This window comes from Rhinopithecus roxellana, chromosome 3, assembly GCF_007565055.1.
Source record: "Rhinopithecus roxellana isolate Shanxi Qingling chromosome 3, ASM756505v1, whole genome shotgun sequence".
NCBI lineage: Eukaryota > Metazoa > Chordata > Mammalia > Primates > Cercopithecidae > Rhinopithecus > Rhinopithecus roxellana.
Window position 1 is genome coordinate 41,567,641 of NC_044551.1, and position 15,679 is coordinate 41,583,319.

General features: G+C 43.5%; 1 protein-coding gene across 2 annotated transcripts in view; it reads left to right on the top strand.

Annotated features, from left to right (window-relative positions):
- PDE6A (phosphodiesterase 6A) overlaps positions 1-15,679 on the top strand; it is an 85,873-nt gene that overhangs the window by 45,164 nt on the left and 25,030 nt on the right. For both annotated transcript variants that reach the window (XM_030928004.1, XM_030928005.1), the window contains 9 exons: positions 3,473-3,622; positions 4,492-4,635; positions 6,268-6,333; positions 6,542-6,688; positions 7,766-7,873; positions 12,708-12,817; positions 14,216-14,303; positions 14,504-14,604; positions 15,404-15,511. In XM_030928004.1, coding sequence (XP_030783864.1) covers positions 3,473-3,622; positions 4,492-4,635; positions 6,268-6,333; positions 6,542-6,688; positions 7,766-7,873; positions 12,708-12,817; positions 14,216-14,303; positions 14,504-14,604; positions 15,404-15,511 — 1,022 coding nt within the window. The remainder of the gene's footprint in view (positions 1-3,472; positions 3,623-4,491; positions 4,636-6,267; positions 6,334-6,541; positions 6,689-7,765; positions 7,874-12,707; positions 12,818-14,215; positions 14,304-14,503; positions 14,605-15,403; positions 15,512-15,679) is intronic.

The window sequence follows — 15,679 nt, forward strand, 5'->3', positions numbered from 1 at the left end:
TATGGAATATTGTTTAATATTCCTTTTGATTTTTTTTTTTTTTTTTTTGAGACAGAGTCTCGCTCTGTCACTCAGGCTGCAGTGCAATGGCTCCATCTTGGTTCACTGCAACCTCCACCTCCTGGGTTCAAGCGATTCTCCTGCTTCAGCCTCCCAAGTAGCTGAGATTACAGGTGCCCGCCACCACGCCTGGCTAATTTTTTGTATTTTTTGTAGAGACAGGGTCTCGCCATGTTGACCAAATTGGTCTCAAACTCCTGACCGCAGGTGATCCACCCACCTCGGCCTCCCAAAGTGCTGGGATTACGGGCATGAGCTACCGCCCCTGACCTTCCATTTGATTTTGTCTTTTTTTTTTCAAACAAATATTTCATGGAAGATACCTTCTGCGAAGGCACTGGCAAAATGTTAACACTTGCTACAGTGGTGGGCTGGACAGGGGTAGTCTTTGTCTCCATGAAGCTCACGATTGCATGGGGAAAGAGACACTGAGCGGTGATTAGGAGAAGGGCAGGGGGGAGAGGAGGGGCATTGCAGGAGATTCTAACTTAATCTGGGAGGAATCAAGACATGTCCCCAAAACTTATGTTTGGACAGTAGAGAGAGGGGAGAAGATTGTAGGAAAGAGATGGCTTATTGGAAGGAACTAGAATAAGTCAACAAATCTGAGTGAGAAATTGACGGGGAGACTGGAAGGAGAAGATTCTAGAGAGATGGACAGAGGCCAGATCCCACAGGACCTGGAAAGGCACACCAAGGAACTTGTGTCTCTTATGTATTTTCCTTATGTCATCTTTTATTATCCTTGCCTCTGTGTTAGACTAATTCCTCTTAGTAAAATGTGACTTCCTTTAGTCAACATTGGGTCTTATCTTTCTTAATAAGATTGTTTGCTCATCTCTAGGGGCCCTGTCAATATTGATTTGGTTTAGCATGCTAGGCTAAACAAATAAAAGAAAAACAAATCATTATCAATCAGGAAATAATTCAGAAGGAAATAAAAATGACTCAGAGAAGTCAGAATTATTTTTTTCTCCTTCAAGAACATTATGAAAAAGCTTAGAGAGAAAATAGTTCCAAAGTTAAAATTGCACTTTATGTGTTGTGATTTTGACCACATCAATGTGACAAGCCGAAGACTTGCTGAGAGTTGCTAACCTGACCACAACCACAGCAGAACGTGGTATTTATTCAAGCCATCCACTTGATTGCAGTTTAACTACATTAGTGAAGCAAATTTAATCTTGTTTTTAGATTCTGGTCTTCCTCCTCCAACTCATCCTCCACAAAGTAGCCTGAATAATATTGTTTTTTGTTTGCTTGTTTTTGTTTTTGTTTTTTTGAGACGGAGTTTCACTCTTATTGCCCAGGCTGGAATGCAGTGGCATGATCTCAGCTCACCGCAATCTCTGCCTCCCAGGTTCAAGCGATTCTCTTGCTCCAGCCTCCCGAGTAGATGGGATTACAGGCATGCACCCCCATTCCTGGCTAATTTTTTATTTTTAGTAGAGATGGGGTTTCTCCATGTTGGTCAGGCTGGTCTTGAACTCCTGACCTCAGGTGATATGCCTGCCTTGGCCTCCCAAAGTGCTGGGATTACAGGCGTGAATCACTGCGCCCAGCCCCTGAATAATGTTTTTAAGAAACAGGTTGGGCCAAGTGCGATGGCTCACACTTGAAATCCCAACACTTTGAGAGACCGAGGCGGGCAGATTACCTGAGGTCAGTGGTTCAAGACCAGCTTGGTCAACACGGTGAAACTCCGTCTCTACTAAAAATACAAATATTAGCTGAGCGTGGTAGTGGGCACCTGTAATCCCAGCTACTTGGGAGGCTGAGACGGGAGAATCACTTGAAACCAGGAAGCGGAGGTTGCAGCGAGCCGAGATAGTACCAGTATACTCCAGCCTGGGCGACAGAGCAAAACTCCATCTCAACAAAAAATAAAACACGTAGGTTGAATCAGTGACTTCTTTGCTTAAAAATCTTTAATGGTATCCCCTTTCATTTTCAACAAAATCTGTCTTTTTATCATGGCCTTCAAAGGGAAGGGATTCCATGAAAGTTAGGTAGAGTGCTAGGGGCAGCCAGGTCTGAGTTCAATACAACTCTGTGCTCTTCAGGCAGTGTTCTCCATCCTTTTGGAGACACTCTCTCACCAGGTGCTGAGACAGCTGTTTTGCTTTCCAGTGTTATTTAAATAGTAACAATTATCATCTCATCATGTTAAGAATCTTGAAACTTCAGGATTGGAAGACTCACCTACTCCAGGAAGCCTTCCTTGACTTCCTTTTCTCCTCTGGCTCCCATAGTTCCATAACGGTAACTGTCTTAGAGAACTTCCCACACTGCAGTGTAATTGCTGGTTTACCTTACAGATTATAAGCAACCTGAGGACAAGATCTGTGCCTTGGCTTCCCCAGTTTCTAGCTCAGTTTCTTGCACATTCTAAATGTTTGATGAATCAATGGATTTTATATATATATATACACATATATATATACACACACACATATATATATATATATACATATATACACACACACACATATATATATACATATATATATACACACACACACACACACACATATATATATATATATATATATTTTTTTTTTTTTTTTTTTTTTTCCCAAGATGGAGTCTCTGTCTCTTGCCCAGGCCGGAGTGCAGTGGCACGATCTCAGCTCACTGCAACCTCTGCCTCCTGGGCTCAAGTGATTCTCCCATCTCAGCCTCCCGAGTAGCTGGGATTGGAGGAGCATGCCACCAATCCGGCTAATTGGCTAATTTTTGATTTTTAGTAGAGACAGGATTTTACCATGTTCTCCAGGCTGGTCTCAAACTCCTGACATCAAATGATCTGCCTGCCTTGACTTCCCAAAGTGCTGGGATTATAGGTGTGAGCTGCCATGCCTGGCCTCACCAAAGGCGTCTTATAATTGATCAAGAACTTCATTTATTCAGTGAGGCACATATTCTTTCCATTCTATAGATGAGAAAATTGAGGCCCCAGGAGAGAAAATGAAGTGCTAAAAGTAACATAGGAAGTCAGGGCAAGAGGCAAAATGTGCAGGTTATATCTAGGTTGTTAATTCAAAGTTACAAGAATCATAGCATTGCCCTTTTATGCCAGTCCCCTGCCACTACCTCCCATATCTGAAGGAGAAACACTACCTCTCCGGGTTGTTCTGCACATCATTACATCCCTGTAACATACTGCCTGACACACACTGGCCCTGACATCTGAGGGGTGAACACAAAATGGCTACTTGACTTAAGGAATTCCAACCAGATGGGTTATTTCTCACGGTAGTTGTTGGTAATTAAACTTACGCAAAATCCAGCGAACTCCATCCTCTTGCCAACTCCTCTCAGCCAATCAGGGTCATGATGTAGTGTGAAATCTATCATCATTGCCTCTGTGGCCTGGAACATGAGGAAACTTAATCTATCCCTTCTCTTGTAGAAAGAGCCTCTGGATGAGTCTGGATGGATGATTAAAAATGTGCTTTCAATGCCGATTGTGAACAAGAAGGAAGAAATTGTTGGAGTGGCCACATTTTACAATCGTAAAGATGGGAAGCCCTTCGATGAAATGGATGAGACGCTCATGGAGGTATGGCTTGCTAGGAGGCCTTTTGCTGTTGGGATTCAGAGTCAGCTTGCTGGGGGAGGCTGGAGGGGGCTGGATGTCACTGCTCTATCACATGGGGCAGCATGGTTGCTATAATCCTGACAGCCTCATCAACCACTTTCTTCACTCTCACTTCTATACTGCACTGATGTGCTGTCTGAGAAATCCACATTTCCTTTTTAAAAAATTTAATCAAGCTGGGCATGGTGGTTCACGCCTGTAATCCCAGCACTTTGGGAGGTTGAGGCAGATGAATCACTTGAGCCCAGGAATTCAAGACCAGCCTGGTCAACAGGGCAATATCCTATTTCTACAAAAAGTTAAAAAAAGATTAGCCAGGCATGGTAGTGCATACCTTTGGTCCTAGTTACACAGGAGACTGAAGCAAGAGGATCACTTGAGCCCAAGAGGTTAAAGCTGCAGTGAGCCGTGATTGTGCCATTGCACTCCATCCTGGGTGACAGAGCAAGACCCTGTCTCAAAAAAAAAAAAAAAAAAAATTAACAAACTTTACTTTTTAGAGTAGTTTTAGGTTCTTACCAAAATTGAGCAAAAAGTACAGAGTTCCTGTATATCCCCTATACCCACATATGCAAAAACACATTCTCTTTTTATGAAGTTATTACACATAAGAATGGTGCTTTATGTATGTTAGTGCTTTGCTTACATTGTGGTCACATCCATTCCTTTATCTTAGCCTTATAAGAACTCTGCAAGGTGGGCAGCACACAGCTTATCAAACCCACTTTATAGCTGAGAAAACAGAGGCCTAGAGACTCTTGCTATGAGGTTTAGAGTCGAGATTAAACTTAGATGTTCTGTCTCTGATTCCTCCTTTCTTTCTTTTTCAGTCTTTGACTCAATTTCTGGGCTGGTCTGTCTTAAATCCTGACACCTATGAGTCAATGAATAAACTTGAAAATAGGAAGGATATTTTCCAGGACATAGTAAAATATCATGTGAAGTGTGACAATGAAGAAATTCAGAAAATCTTGGTGTGTAATATTCTTTACTTGTTTCTACTCTAATACAGACTGCGTCTCAGAGGTGTGGCCAGATTAAGGCAAAACTTGCAACTCCATGAGGGCACAGCCTGGGTGTGGGTTTCTGCACAGTTGTATCCTTCCTGCCTAGCACAGGGATGCAGCAGCCCTCAACGTTTAATGAATGAATACATGAATGAATGAATGAATGAATGAATGGATGAATGGATGGATGGATGGATGAATGAGTGCATGAGCAGATGAGTGCCTGAGAGTGGTACATAATGACTGCACTGTGTGACCTGGGGGCAGCTATTCCTTGCAGAAACACCTCATTCTTGGCGTCAGATGTTGGCTTGACAACTCTAGAAACTCCACTTTTTACTGTGCTCAGGGATGAGTTGGTACTGGAGACAGAGTCAACCAGCCGTAGCCCCTACTCTGAGAGGAAGCTTTATCTGGAAGACCAGTGGACAATTACCAGTTTCTCAGAGTCTCGCTCCTGTGGGGTCAGCTCACTTAAAAGACCCTATTAAGCTGGGTGCAGTGGCTTACACCTATAATCTCAGCACTTTGGGAGGCCAAGGTGGTCAGATTGCTTGAGCCCAGGAGTTTGAGACCAGCCTGGGCAACATGGTGAGACACTGTCTTTACCAAAAAAATCCCCACAAAAATTAGTTAGGCATGGTGGTGCGTGCCTGTAGTCCCAGCTACTCGGGAGGCTGAGGTGGGAGGATCACCTGAGCCCATGGAGGTCGAAGGCTGCAGTGAGCCGTGATTGCCCCACTGCGCTTCAGCCTGTCTGACAGAGTGAGATCAGAAAAAAAGAAAAAAGAAAGACAGGCTAATGTTTTTAGAGGGCATTTCTTAAGCTGGGAAGAAACCACAACAAATTTGATCATTTCATTCCAATAACTGGTAAATTCAGAGGAGAAAACATCCAGTTTGAATAAATTGCCTCATGATTTGCTTGACTCAGTCCGCAGTTTCAGCCAAAGAGTGGGTATGTGCAACCTATCGGGCACAGCCTCAGTGAACCAGTTACAAGTTAACAGATTTTGCTCTGGGTCAAGAAGTCAGGAGCAAGTAACGGGGTCCAGTTCCCCCTCCTCTGGCACATGGGGACATAGGCCCAGAGAGAGAAGGAACTTGCCGCAAGTTACACAGTAAATGAGAGGAAGAACCAGGACTATGGCCAAGGCCTCCTTACTCCCAGTCAGTAATAACAACAATAAAACTATCAACAACAACATTAATTTATGTTAGTGCTTACTATGTGCCAAGCACTGTGCTAAGTGCTTTATATGGATTATTTAATTTTACATATGTTACTTAAGAATGACTTTGCACAATTGAATTTTAATTCACCAGTTAAGTACGTTTATTATCCTCAATTTACAGATGAGGAAACTGAAGATCGGAAGCATTAATAACACTGCTAGTAAGAGGTAGAACTCAAATTTGAATGCAGGTCTCTATGGCTATAAAGTCCAGGACCTTGTGCATCAATGAATGTTAAGTGGAATCCTCTTTGCGCTGGTGGTTCTGTTGCAAGGACTTTGGAGGAAGGAGATAAACGGGAATGGAAACGCGGAGGCATGTTGTAACCTATTTTTTTTCCCCTGCCATTTTGGGTCCTGACAGAAAACCAGAGAGGTGTATGGGAAGGAGCCATGGGAATGTGAGGAAGAGGAGTTGGCTGAGATCCTGGTGAGCTGAACCGGGGCAGCACGAGCCCTGATGCATAACAAGTGAAAGGTGCTCCTGAGCATGCAGGGGTGTCTCTTTGCAAAGCATGTTCCCCATCACTCTGTTCTGATCCTTCCAGCAGACCCAGGATAGGGACAGGGCTGGACAGGAGGTGGGCACCCAGAAACACTTCATGTTTCCTCATCGCTTGACTCTATTCCTTATACAGCAAGCAGAGCTGCCAGATACAGAGAAATATGAAATTAATAAATTTCACTTCAGTGACTTGCCCCTAACAGAACTGGAGCTGGTAAAATGTGGAATACAGATGTATTATGAGCTCAAAGTGGTGGATAAATTTCACATTCCACAAGAGGTGAGGTCAAAACAAACATCTTTGATTTCCCTTTTTTGTTTTCTTACTTGCTTGCTTTAAAAAACAAAACAAACTCAATCTGTAAACTACCTTAAAAAGAATCTACCCTCAGCATTTAGGATTTAAAGAATTAGTCATGTTGCACAGATGAGTCATTTATAAGAAAAGAGACACGCTGTTCTCTGTGTCCGGTGAAGTGTGATGTTTTGGGTGCATTGGTTTCTTGCAGTGGGTTCTGAGATACTAAGCTCTGAAGGCTGAGAATAGATGTGCTGCAAAAAATGGGTCCTATAGTTAAATGAGGGCAGAAAATGTGGGCTAAACCAATTTAAACAGGGCTCATTCCCTGCAGGATTCTTTACTAAGCTTTGCTGTGAGTCTAGGGGCATGGGGGACCGGAGAGAAGGTGTGTATGGAAGGCAGTGGGATATGGTGTACAGAATTTCCCGAACTTGTTTGATTTTGATTAAAGCAGTGGTTCTCAAAGTGTTGCCCCAGACCACATCCACACCACCTAAGAACTTACCAGAAATTCACATTCTTCTCTTTCTTTCTCTCTCTCTCCCTCTCTTCCCTCTCCTCTTTCTCTCTCTCTCTCTCACACACACACAGACACACACACACACTCCCAGCTCTGATAAATCAGAAGCTGTGTTAACAAGTCCTCCAAGTGAGTCTAATGCACACGCAAGTTTGAGAACCAGTGCATAAAAGAGTCCTTTTGTTTTTTTTTTTTTCCCTGTAGAGCCCCTGTTAGCTTCTCCAAGGACAGTTGCTCTCCAGGGCACAGTTTGGAAATCACTGATGAAGCTCAGTCAGAGGAATGACGCATGCTCAGCTCGTTTCCTAACAACAAAACAACAACATCTTCTTAGTGTTGAGCAGTTTGCAAAGTACTTTCACAGCATAATTGCATTTATTACAAGTTCTCACCTCCTGGCCCAATGATGGGGTTGGAGGACGTCGAGCCTCAAAAGAGAGGGCCATGGGCCATGCTTTCTTCATGTTTTTGTTATTCCCACCCTCATGAGAACATTTCAGGTGTGTCCTGCCTCACTGATGTGCATGTGTTCACAGGCCCTGGTGCGGTTCATGTACTCCCTGAGTAAGGGCTACCGCAAGATCACCTACCACAATTGGCGGCACGGTTTCAACGTGGGACAGACCATGTTCTCCCTGCTGGTGGTATGGTGGGGCTGGTGGGGCTGGTAGGGTGGGCTTGCATCACACTAGACCATCTCATGCAGACTCTACATGGTAGCAATAGCATTGTTCTTCTTTCTCTATTTGTTGTCTTTTAAGAATGATGTGAAAGCAGTACAAGTTTAGTGTAAAAGGATTCCAAGAATAGAGATGCATATAAAACAAAAAGTGAAAGAAAGCTGCAAGCTACCCCCAACCTCAGTCTGGTTATTTGGGGGTAACCATGTCACAGGTATAAAAATAGTTCAACAGGGCCAGGTGCGGTGGCTCACGCCTGTAATCCCAGCACTTTGGGAGGCCGAGGCTGGTGGATCACGAGGTCAGGAGTTCAAGACCAGCCTGGCCAAGATGGTGAAACCCCATCCCTACTAAAAATACAAAAATTAGCCGGGCGTGGTGGCAGGTGCCTGTAATCCCAGCTACTTGGGAGGCTGAGGCAGATAATTGTTTGAACCCGGGAGGCAGAGGTCGCAGTGAGCTAAGATCACGTCACCGCACTCCAGCCTGGCGACAGAGTAAGACTCTGTCTCAAAAATAAAATAAAATAAAATAAAATCAACAGTTCAATTGGTCATTGGTTATAGTCTTTGTTTGGGGCATAATGACAATTAGGAACATATTTCATTTTTCAGTGGCCTCATATAAAGAGGTATCCATTTTTGTGGTTAGCCTGGCAGTGCAAGTCATAGTAGTCTGGAAATCCACTTAAAAAAAAATAAAGATTAGAAAACTTTGGAATAGAAACATTTGCCATTCACCATTCAAGATGCCTGCAAACTGTTAGCTGCTCCCATAAACACATCGTGTGTTCTTTTCTCCAGAGAAATTTTCTGAAATTTCTTTAAATTGTGGCAGTGTTTAGAGAAACAGCAGTATCAGCCACCTTTTAAATTAAGCTTTCTGTAGTATTAAAATCAGAGAAAAGATAAGTGCAACATTCAGTTTTGTTCAGACCCATATGCAAGCCCCAACAAGGACAAAGAGGAGGTCTAAAGCTGCATCGTGTTCCTTTAGGTGTTTCCGTGAATCTTCTCATCCACTTTTTAGAGAGTTGCTTCTACCTGTCTGAACCCTGGGAGGCCTGATTTGACTATAAAATCGAAGATTTCCCTCTAATGTATAATTAGCTTTAAATTCCCTATTACTGGTACCTCTCTAGCAGCAAGAGTGAGCCCCCAGGAGCCCCACTGGAAACTTTCCTCATAGACACTAACTTATCTTCATCTATTTTGAGGTCGGTAGTAATTTTGGTTATCGATTGCTTTGGTCTCTGATTGTGAGAGTTATTATGGGAACTTTCAGGGAAAGCTATTTGGGAGCAGGAGTGAGCCTGGCCAAATAATAAGTTCTAAACCATCAGGGAGACAAAAGAGAGTAAGCCAAACCCAATATAAGCCCTTGGGGACTGGAAAAGAGGCAACCTAGTGGTGCTTGAACAGAGTTCAGTTAAGTTTGTCCACTCCTAAGTCTGCATAGCTCCTGAACAGGGTCCAGTGGTACACTTACTTTTCTGTGGTCCCTTCATAGCATACTGTAAGATTGCCTCCCAAGTGACTGTGATGTGGTGGTGCATGCCACCAGGCCAAGCTAACTTTTTATACTTTTAGTAGAGATGATATTTCACCATGTTGCCCAGGCTGGTCTCGAACTCCTGACCTGAAGTGATCCACCTGCCTCAGCCTTCCAGAGTGCTGGGATTACAGGCATGAGCCACCGCACCCAGCCCAAAATAAGATCATTTAGCCCAGTGTGGTGGCAGGCACCAGTAGTCCCAGCTACTCAGGAGGCTGAGGTGGGAGGATCGCTTGAGCCCAGAAGGTCCAAACTGCAGTGAGTTGTGATTGCACCACTGCACTCTAGCCTGGGTGACAGAGCGAGACTCTGTCTCAAAAAAAAAAAAATAAATAAAAATAAAAAATAAATAAATAAATAAATAATAAATAAATAAAAATATAGAAAGTTAAATACTTACAGAAAGAACTTAGCTCTTTTAATAAAGAAAACTCAGTTTTCTTAAGTGATCAGAAACCTAATAAAGACAACCTGGAGTACAAGGAATCAATTTGGCAAAGCACAGAATCTTTGTTTCCTAGGCCAATTACCTAAAATATAAATTTCCTATTAAGAGCAGACCAGGCCGGGCGCGGTGGCTCAAGCCTGTAATCCCAGCACTTTGGGAGGCCGAGACGGGCGGATCACGAGGTCAGGAGATCGAGACCATCCTGGCTAACACGGTGAAACCCCGTCTCTACTAAAAAAAAAAAATACAAAAAAAAAAAAAAAAAAAAAAAAAAAAAAAGAGCAGACCAATACTCAAAGAAAATTTGTTGTTTTAAAACAGAGGTCCAAGTTCTAGTTTTGCATCAGTGTACTGTTGGCATTAATGTTCAAGACAGCATTAATTTCAAAATTTTAGAAAAACTTACAAATAATTTTCTTCCAATCTTAGCCAGCTTAATCACACATACAATTACTTTCACAAGATTTATCCTCCACAAGCCTTCTACAACTTTCTTATCCATTCAGCTTTTGTCTTGTAGTTTTTCCTCTTCTCATTTTGGAGCAACCGGTTATCCTACTTCAGGACAAAAATTTTTTTTCCCCTTAACAAAATAAAACATCCTCATATCTTATAGCTTTTTCTTACCAAAAGTACTTTTTGCCCTCTTATATAATTGCTTATAGAATTGTTTCCATTATTGTTTTATTAATAATATATTATTAGTTATTACTATATTATAAATAACATATTGTGTTAAGAATTCTAAATAATAAAGAAATAGATATTGATATATGTTAATATAGGCTTATATTTATTAGAAAACCCTTAGTGACCTTAATTTCTAGTGAACACTAGGAAGCAAGCAAAAATTGTGAACTGTCTGTCACACCAGCAATCTGTAGATCAATAGTCTGTGAATAATAATTTCTGGAAGCATGTATTTTCCCATAGTACAATCTGTCACTGTGGCACAGAACATGTTTAGTAACAGTCTCAAATATTTTTAGTCTCTTGGTAATAAGAAATTGTAGAGGAGTCTACATTTAATCTCTATCCTCTTAGAATTTTTTTTTCTTTTGAGACATGGTCTTGCTCTGTCATATAGGCGGGAGTGCAGTGCTGAGAACACACGACTCACTGCAGCCTCGACCTCCTGGGCTCAAGCGATCCTCCCACCTCAGCCTCCCAAATGTTAGGTTTTGAAGGGAAGGTGAGGGTTAAAGAAAGACACACACACACACACACAGAAAGAGGGTGGCTCAACAGCAAATGCAGGCTTTATGCCCAGCATAAAACCTACAGAAGTGGGAACCAGCCTAATGCCAGAGCCCACTGCTACTTACAGGCTGGGGGTACTTATAGGTATGGGCGGGAGGGGTCTGGACAGTATGGCTTGTTGCCTGGCAGGCTATTGATAAGATGTTCTCATGATGAGGTGGTTTTGCCCTTGTCCTGGTGGGATACCATTGTGGTGTTTCTTGGACTTTTGCCCAGCAAGATACGATAGGAATGTTTGTCTGCCTTGTGGTCAGGTGGTTAGGAAGGATGTTTCTCCCGACCCAAACCCCCGTGAAATGTTCCACTTTGACCAAGGTCTGCAAAATAATGGGGAGCTTACAAAATGACGCAGTTGGGCCTAACACCAAGTAGCTGAGACCACAGGTGTGTGCCACCGTGCCCAGCTAAATTTTTAGTTTTGTAGAGACAGGGTCTGGCTGTGTTGTCTAGGCTGATCTTGAATTCTTAGGCTCAAATGGTCCTCCTACCTCAGCCTCCCAAAGTGCTGCCATGTGTGACCTGCCATGCCTGGCCCTATCTTATTTTTTGTTTCTTTCATCTTGACTATTCTATGCACCTCATATAAGTGAAATCATACAGTATTCGTCCTTTTGTGTCTGGCGCATTTCACTTAGCATAATGTTTTTAAGGCTTATCCATGATACAATCTTATGGCTGCATAGTATTCTATTGTTGGACTTGGAAGTCTTTTCAATCTTTCACTATTACAGTGTCACAATATCCTTGGATGGACTTTTTGTGTGTGTATTTGTGTTCATATTTTTGGCTCAGAGGGTTTGGAGACCTTTGTGTTTTATTTAAAATTATTTCACCATCCAGATCATGATTCAAATCGCTGCCCTTCCTCATCCTCGTCCCTTCTCCCTTGGCTGAAATGCTCAGGCCAGAGTAGGTGCTAGGGCCCGGAAGCAGGAATTCTGACCAGGCTACCATAGAGGGTGACAAGAACACCACTCAGAGTTATTGCTTTCTTATAGTCAGCATCAGCTCTCCAGAGTGCTTTCCCACATTTTGTTTCAACACCCAGCATCAACAAGGAGTTCAGTGTCTGGCAGAATCCCAGGGAGGGGTTCCTCCGGGCTGTGCTTAAACCAGTAGACCACGTTTGGAAGATTTGCTTTACCAGCCTGGCCATATTCAGAAACTCTCCAAATCCTAAAACCTGACATCTACAAGTTTCTTAAAACTCATCTAATCCAATATGCTCGACCCTCAGTATGGAGATTGGGCTACTGAGGTTCAAAGGGAGATGAGACCAGCTAAAGTCAACTCAGAAATAGGGTGACCAGTTGTTCCCATTTACCTGGAACTTTCCCCATTCTAGCACTGAAAGTCCCATGTCCAAAAAACCCCTCAGCCCTGGGCAATCCTCCGGTCAGCCTCTGGAGCCAGGATACAGCCAAGATCAGACCTATGAGTTTTTAGTTCTGGGCCCTTCTTCTCACACCCGCCTTTTCAGCCCTGCTTGCAGCCCCTATACAAAAGGAATGATTTGCACTCTGATTGCCCTTCCAGACAGGAAAGCTGAAGCGCTACTTCACGGACCTGGAGGCCCTGGCCATGGTCACTGCTGCTTTCTGCCATGACATTGACCACAGAGGCACCAACAACCTCTACCAGATGAAGTGAGTCAGCTTCCCTCCCCACCCCCAGCCCTCTGGATTCATTATCCAGCTCTGTGTGGACCCCAGGCAGACTCATTGGCCAACAGGGAAGCCTTGTGGTCCACAGCTTCCCACTGCCTTCTGCCCTTGGGACCTGGGTCTCCTCCTGTAGCAGCCAGAATAACGATCCCCCAAAGATGTCCAGATCTCAAATCCCTGAGCTGGACAATATGTTGCCTTACATTCAAAAGGGACTGTGCAGATGTGATTAAGTCGAGGATCTTGAGATACAGGGATTATTCATTCAGGTGGGCCCCGTGTAGTCCCAAGGGTCCTTATAAGAGGGAAGCAGGTGGTCAGAGAGGAGAGAGGACACTACCCTGCTGGCTTTGAAGATGGAGGCATGGCCTGCAAACAAGGAATGCATGTGGCCTCTAGAAGCTCAAAAGAGCAAGGAAATGGATTCTCCTCTGGAGCCTCCAGAAGGAAAGCAGTCCTATGGACCCATTTCAGACTCCATATAGAGCTGTAAAACAATAAATTTTATTGTTTTAAGCCATTAAGTTTGTGGCAGTTTGTTATAGAAGCTGTAGAAAACAAATCCATTAAACTCCTTTACTCGTCTCCTTCCCTGTCCTACCTGCTGCACTAATTTGGGCCAAGACGTTAATAACCAGTAAATGGTTCATTCACTCATCTCGTGTTTATAATGCTTCGAATATAATGTGGTAGGCTCTATGCTAGGCAAAGGAGGTGCTCTGATGAGCAAAACAGCGCCTGTCCTCACAGAGCTTATATTTCAGACAGCCCACGAAGCATAGGCCTTGGACCTGATCTCATTGGATCCTCACAACCACCCACTGGGCTAGGCAGAGCAGGGGCTAATGTTATCCCTACTTACAGATGAGAAAACTGAGTCTCCGTTCAGGGGCCATGGCCTATAAGTCATTAACAAGCTCTGAATTCATGCTGCTCTGAGTCTTCTCAATACTTCCATGCTGCTCTGGGGCCAGATATTGGGTTTACATTTTACATTTTGAGAATCTAAATACTTAGCGCAGTGTGTGGCACATAGTAAGTGCTCAACAAGTATTTATTGAATACAGAAACGAATAAACACACGGCTTGCGGAAATTCAGTGGTTTCCTTCAGACTTGGATGTGAAGAATCAGGGCTAGATGATCTTGAAGCATGGCCCAATGCTAATGCCCCTAAAATTCCTTATGGCATTGTGTGTGTTTGTGGCCTTTTCTGGGGGAACGGGTCCGTGCTATTTAGTAGATTCTCTAATGAGTTCGTGACCCAAAAGGAACTTGGAATCACTTGTGGAGAAGGCTAAAGACTGAGTCAGGAGACTTGATGTTTAGTCCTAATTTTCTATTGTCCACTCCATATTGATTCTCTCTCTTTCTCATTCAGATCCCAGAACCCACTGGCCAAGCTCCATGGGTCCTCCATCTTGGAAAGACACCACTTGGAGTTTGGCAAAACACTGCTCAGAGACGAGGTAGGATGAGGGCCAAGGGTGCACTGGCCGCGGGGCCTGGATCAGAGACTCCATTTCACAAGGAACCTGCGTGTGCCCAGGGAGCATTCTTTCCATTGGCCTGGGCTGCCTCTGCCATCATCTGGGACAGCCATTGGTAGTTGGGTGACTTTACTGCCAGCATCAATCCTCTCCCATCTCGCCTCTGCTTTTTTCTTTAGAGCCTGAATATCTTTCAAAACCTCAATCGCCGACAGCATGAGCATGCCATCCATATGATGGACATTGCAATCATTGCCACAGACCTCGCCCTGTATTTCAAGTTGGTATTTCTTCTCATTCTAATAGTAAAAGTAACAATGATTATATGTGTGTGTATATATATATGTATATATTATATGTGTGTGTATATATATATGTGTGTGTGTGTGAATATGTATATATATATATAGAGAGAGAGAGAGATTTTTTTTTTGGGGGGGGGACAGGATCTCACTCTGTTGTCCAGGCTAGACTGCAGTGGCACCATCACAGCTCACTGCCTCTTGGGTTCAAGGGATCCTCCCACCTCAGCCTCCTGAGTGGCTGGGACCACAGGAACACCACCAATCCCGGATAATTTTTTAATTTGCTGTAAAGATGGGTTCTCACTATGTTACCCAGGCTGATCTCAAACTCCTGGGCCCAAGCCATCCTTCTGCCTCAACCTCCCAAAGTATTGGGATTACAGGCATGAGCCACTGCACCCAGCAACAATGATTATAATAATAACAAATATCATAGTTCCAATTAAATTAGCATATACTATGTGTCAGGCACAACACATGTGTTATGGACACATTGATTCTTGCTACAACTCTATGAGTTAGATATTATTACCCCCATTGTACAGATGGGAACACCGGGATTCAGGACAAGAGATTTGCTAAGATTAGGTAACAAATCAGTGACAGAGACTTAGGTTAAACCTAGGTCTTCACTCCCAGGTCTTGGTTCTTTCAACCTTGTTTTGTGAATTTTGTTGATTTAATAAGCCTCCATCTGAATCAGCCGATGTTAGCCACTCAGGTGTTGCCTTATTCTAAGATTTGCTCCGTTTACTAGACTGATGTGTTTTGTAGGAAGAGGACGATGTTCCAAAAGATCGTGGATCAGTCTAAGACATACGAGAGTGAACAGGAGTGGACGCAGTACATGATGCTGGAGCAGACACGGAAGGAAATCGTTATGTGAGTTGGGATGGGGTTAAAACCTGATCCTCTTAGGCTTAGGATCACGAGGCGAGACGTTGCACTGACAGCTCTTGTCGCCCTCAACAAGTCTTGGGACTATTTCATTTTGGAGGCCTTCAACACATGAAAAAATGAAGTTATGCCAAAGTCCAACTGCACAAGCTA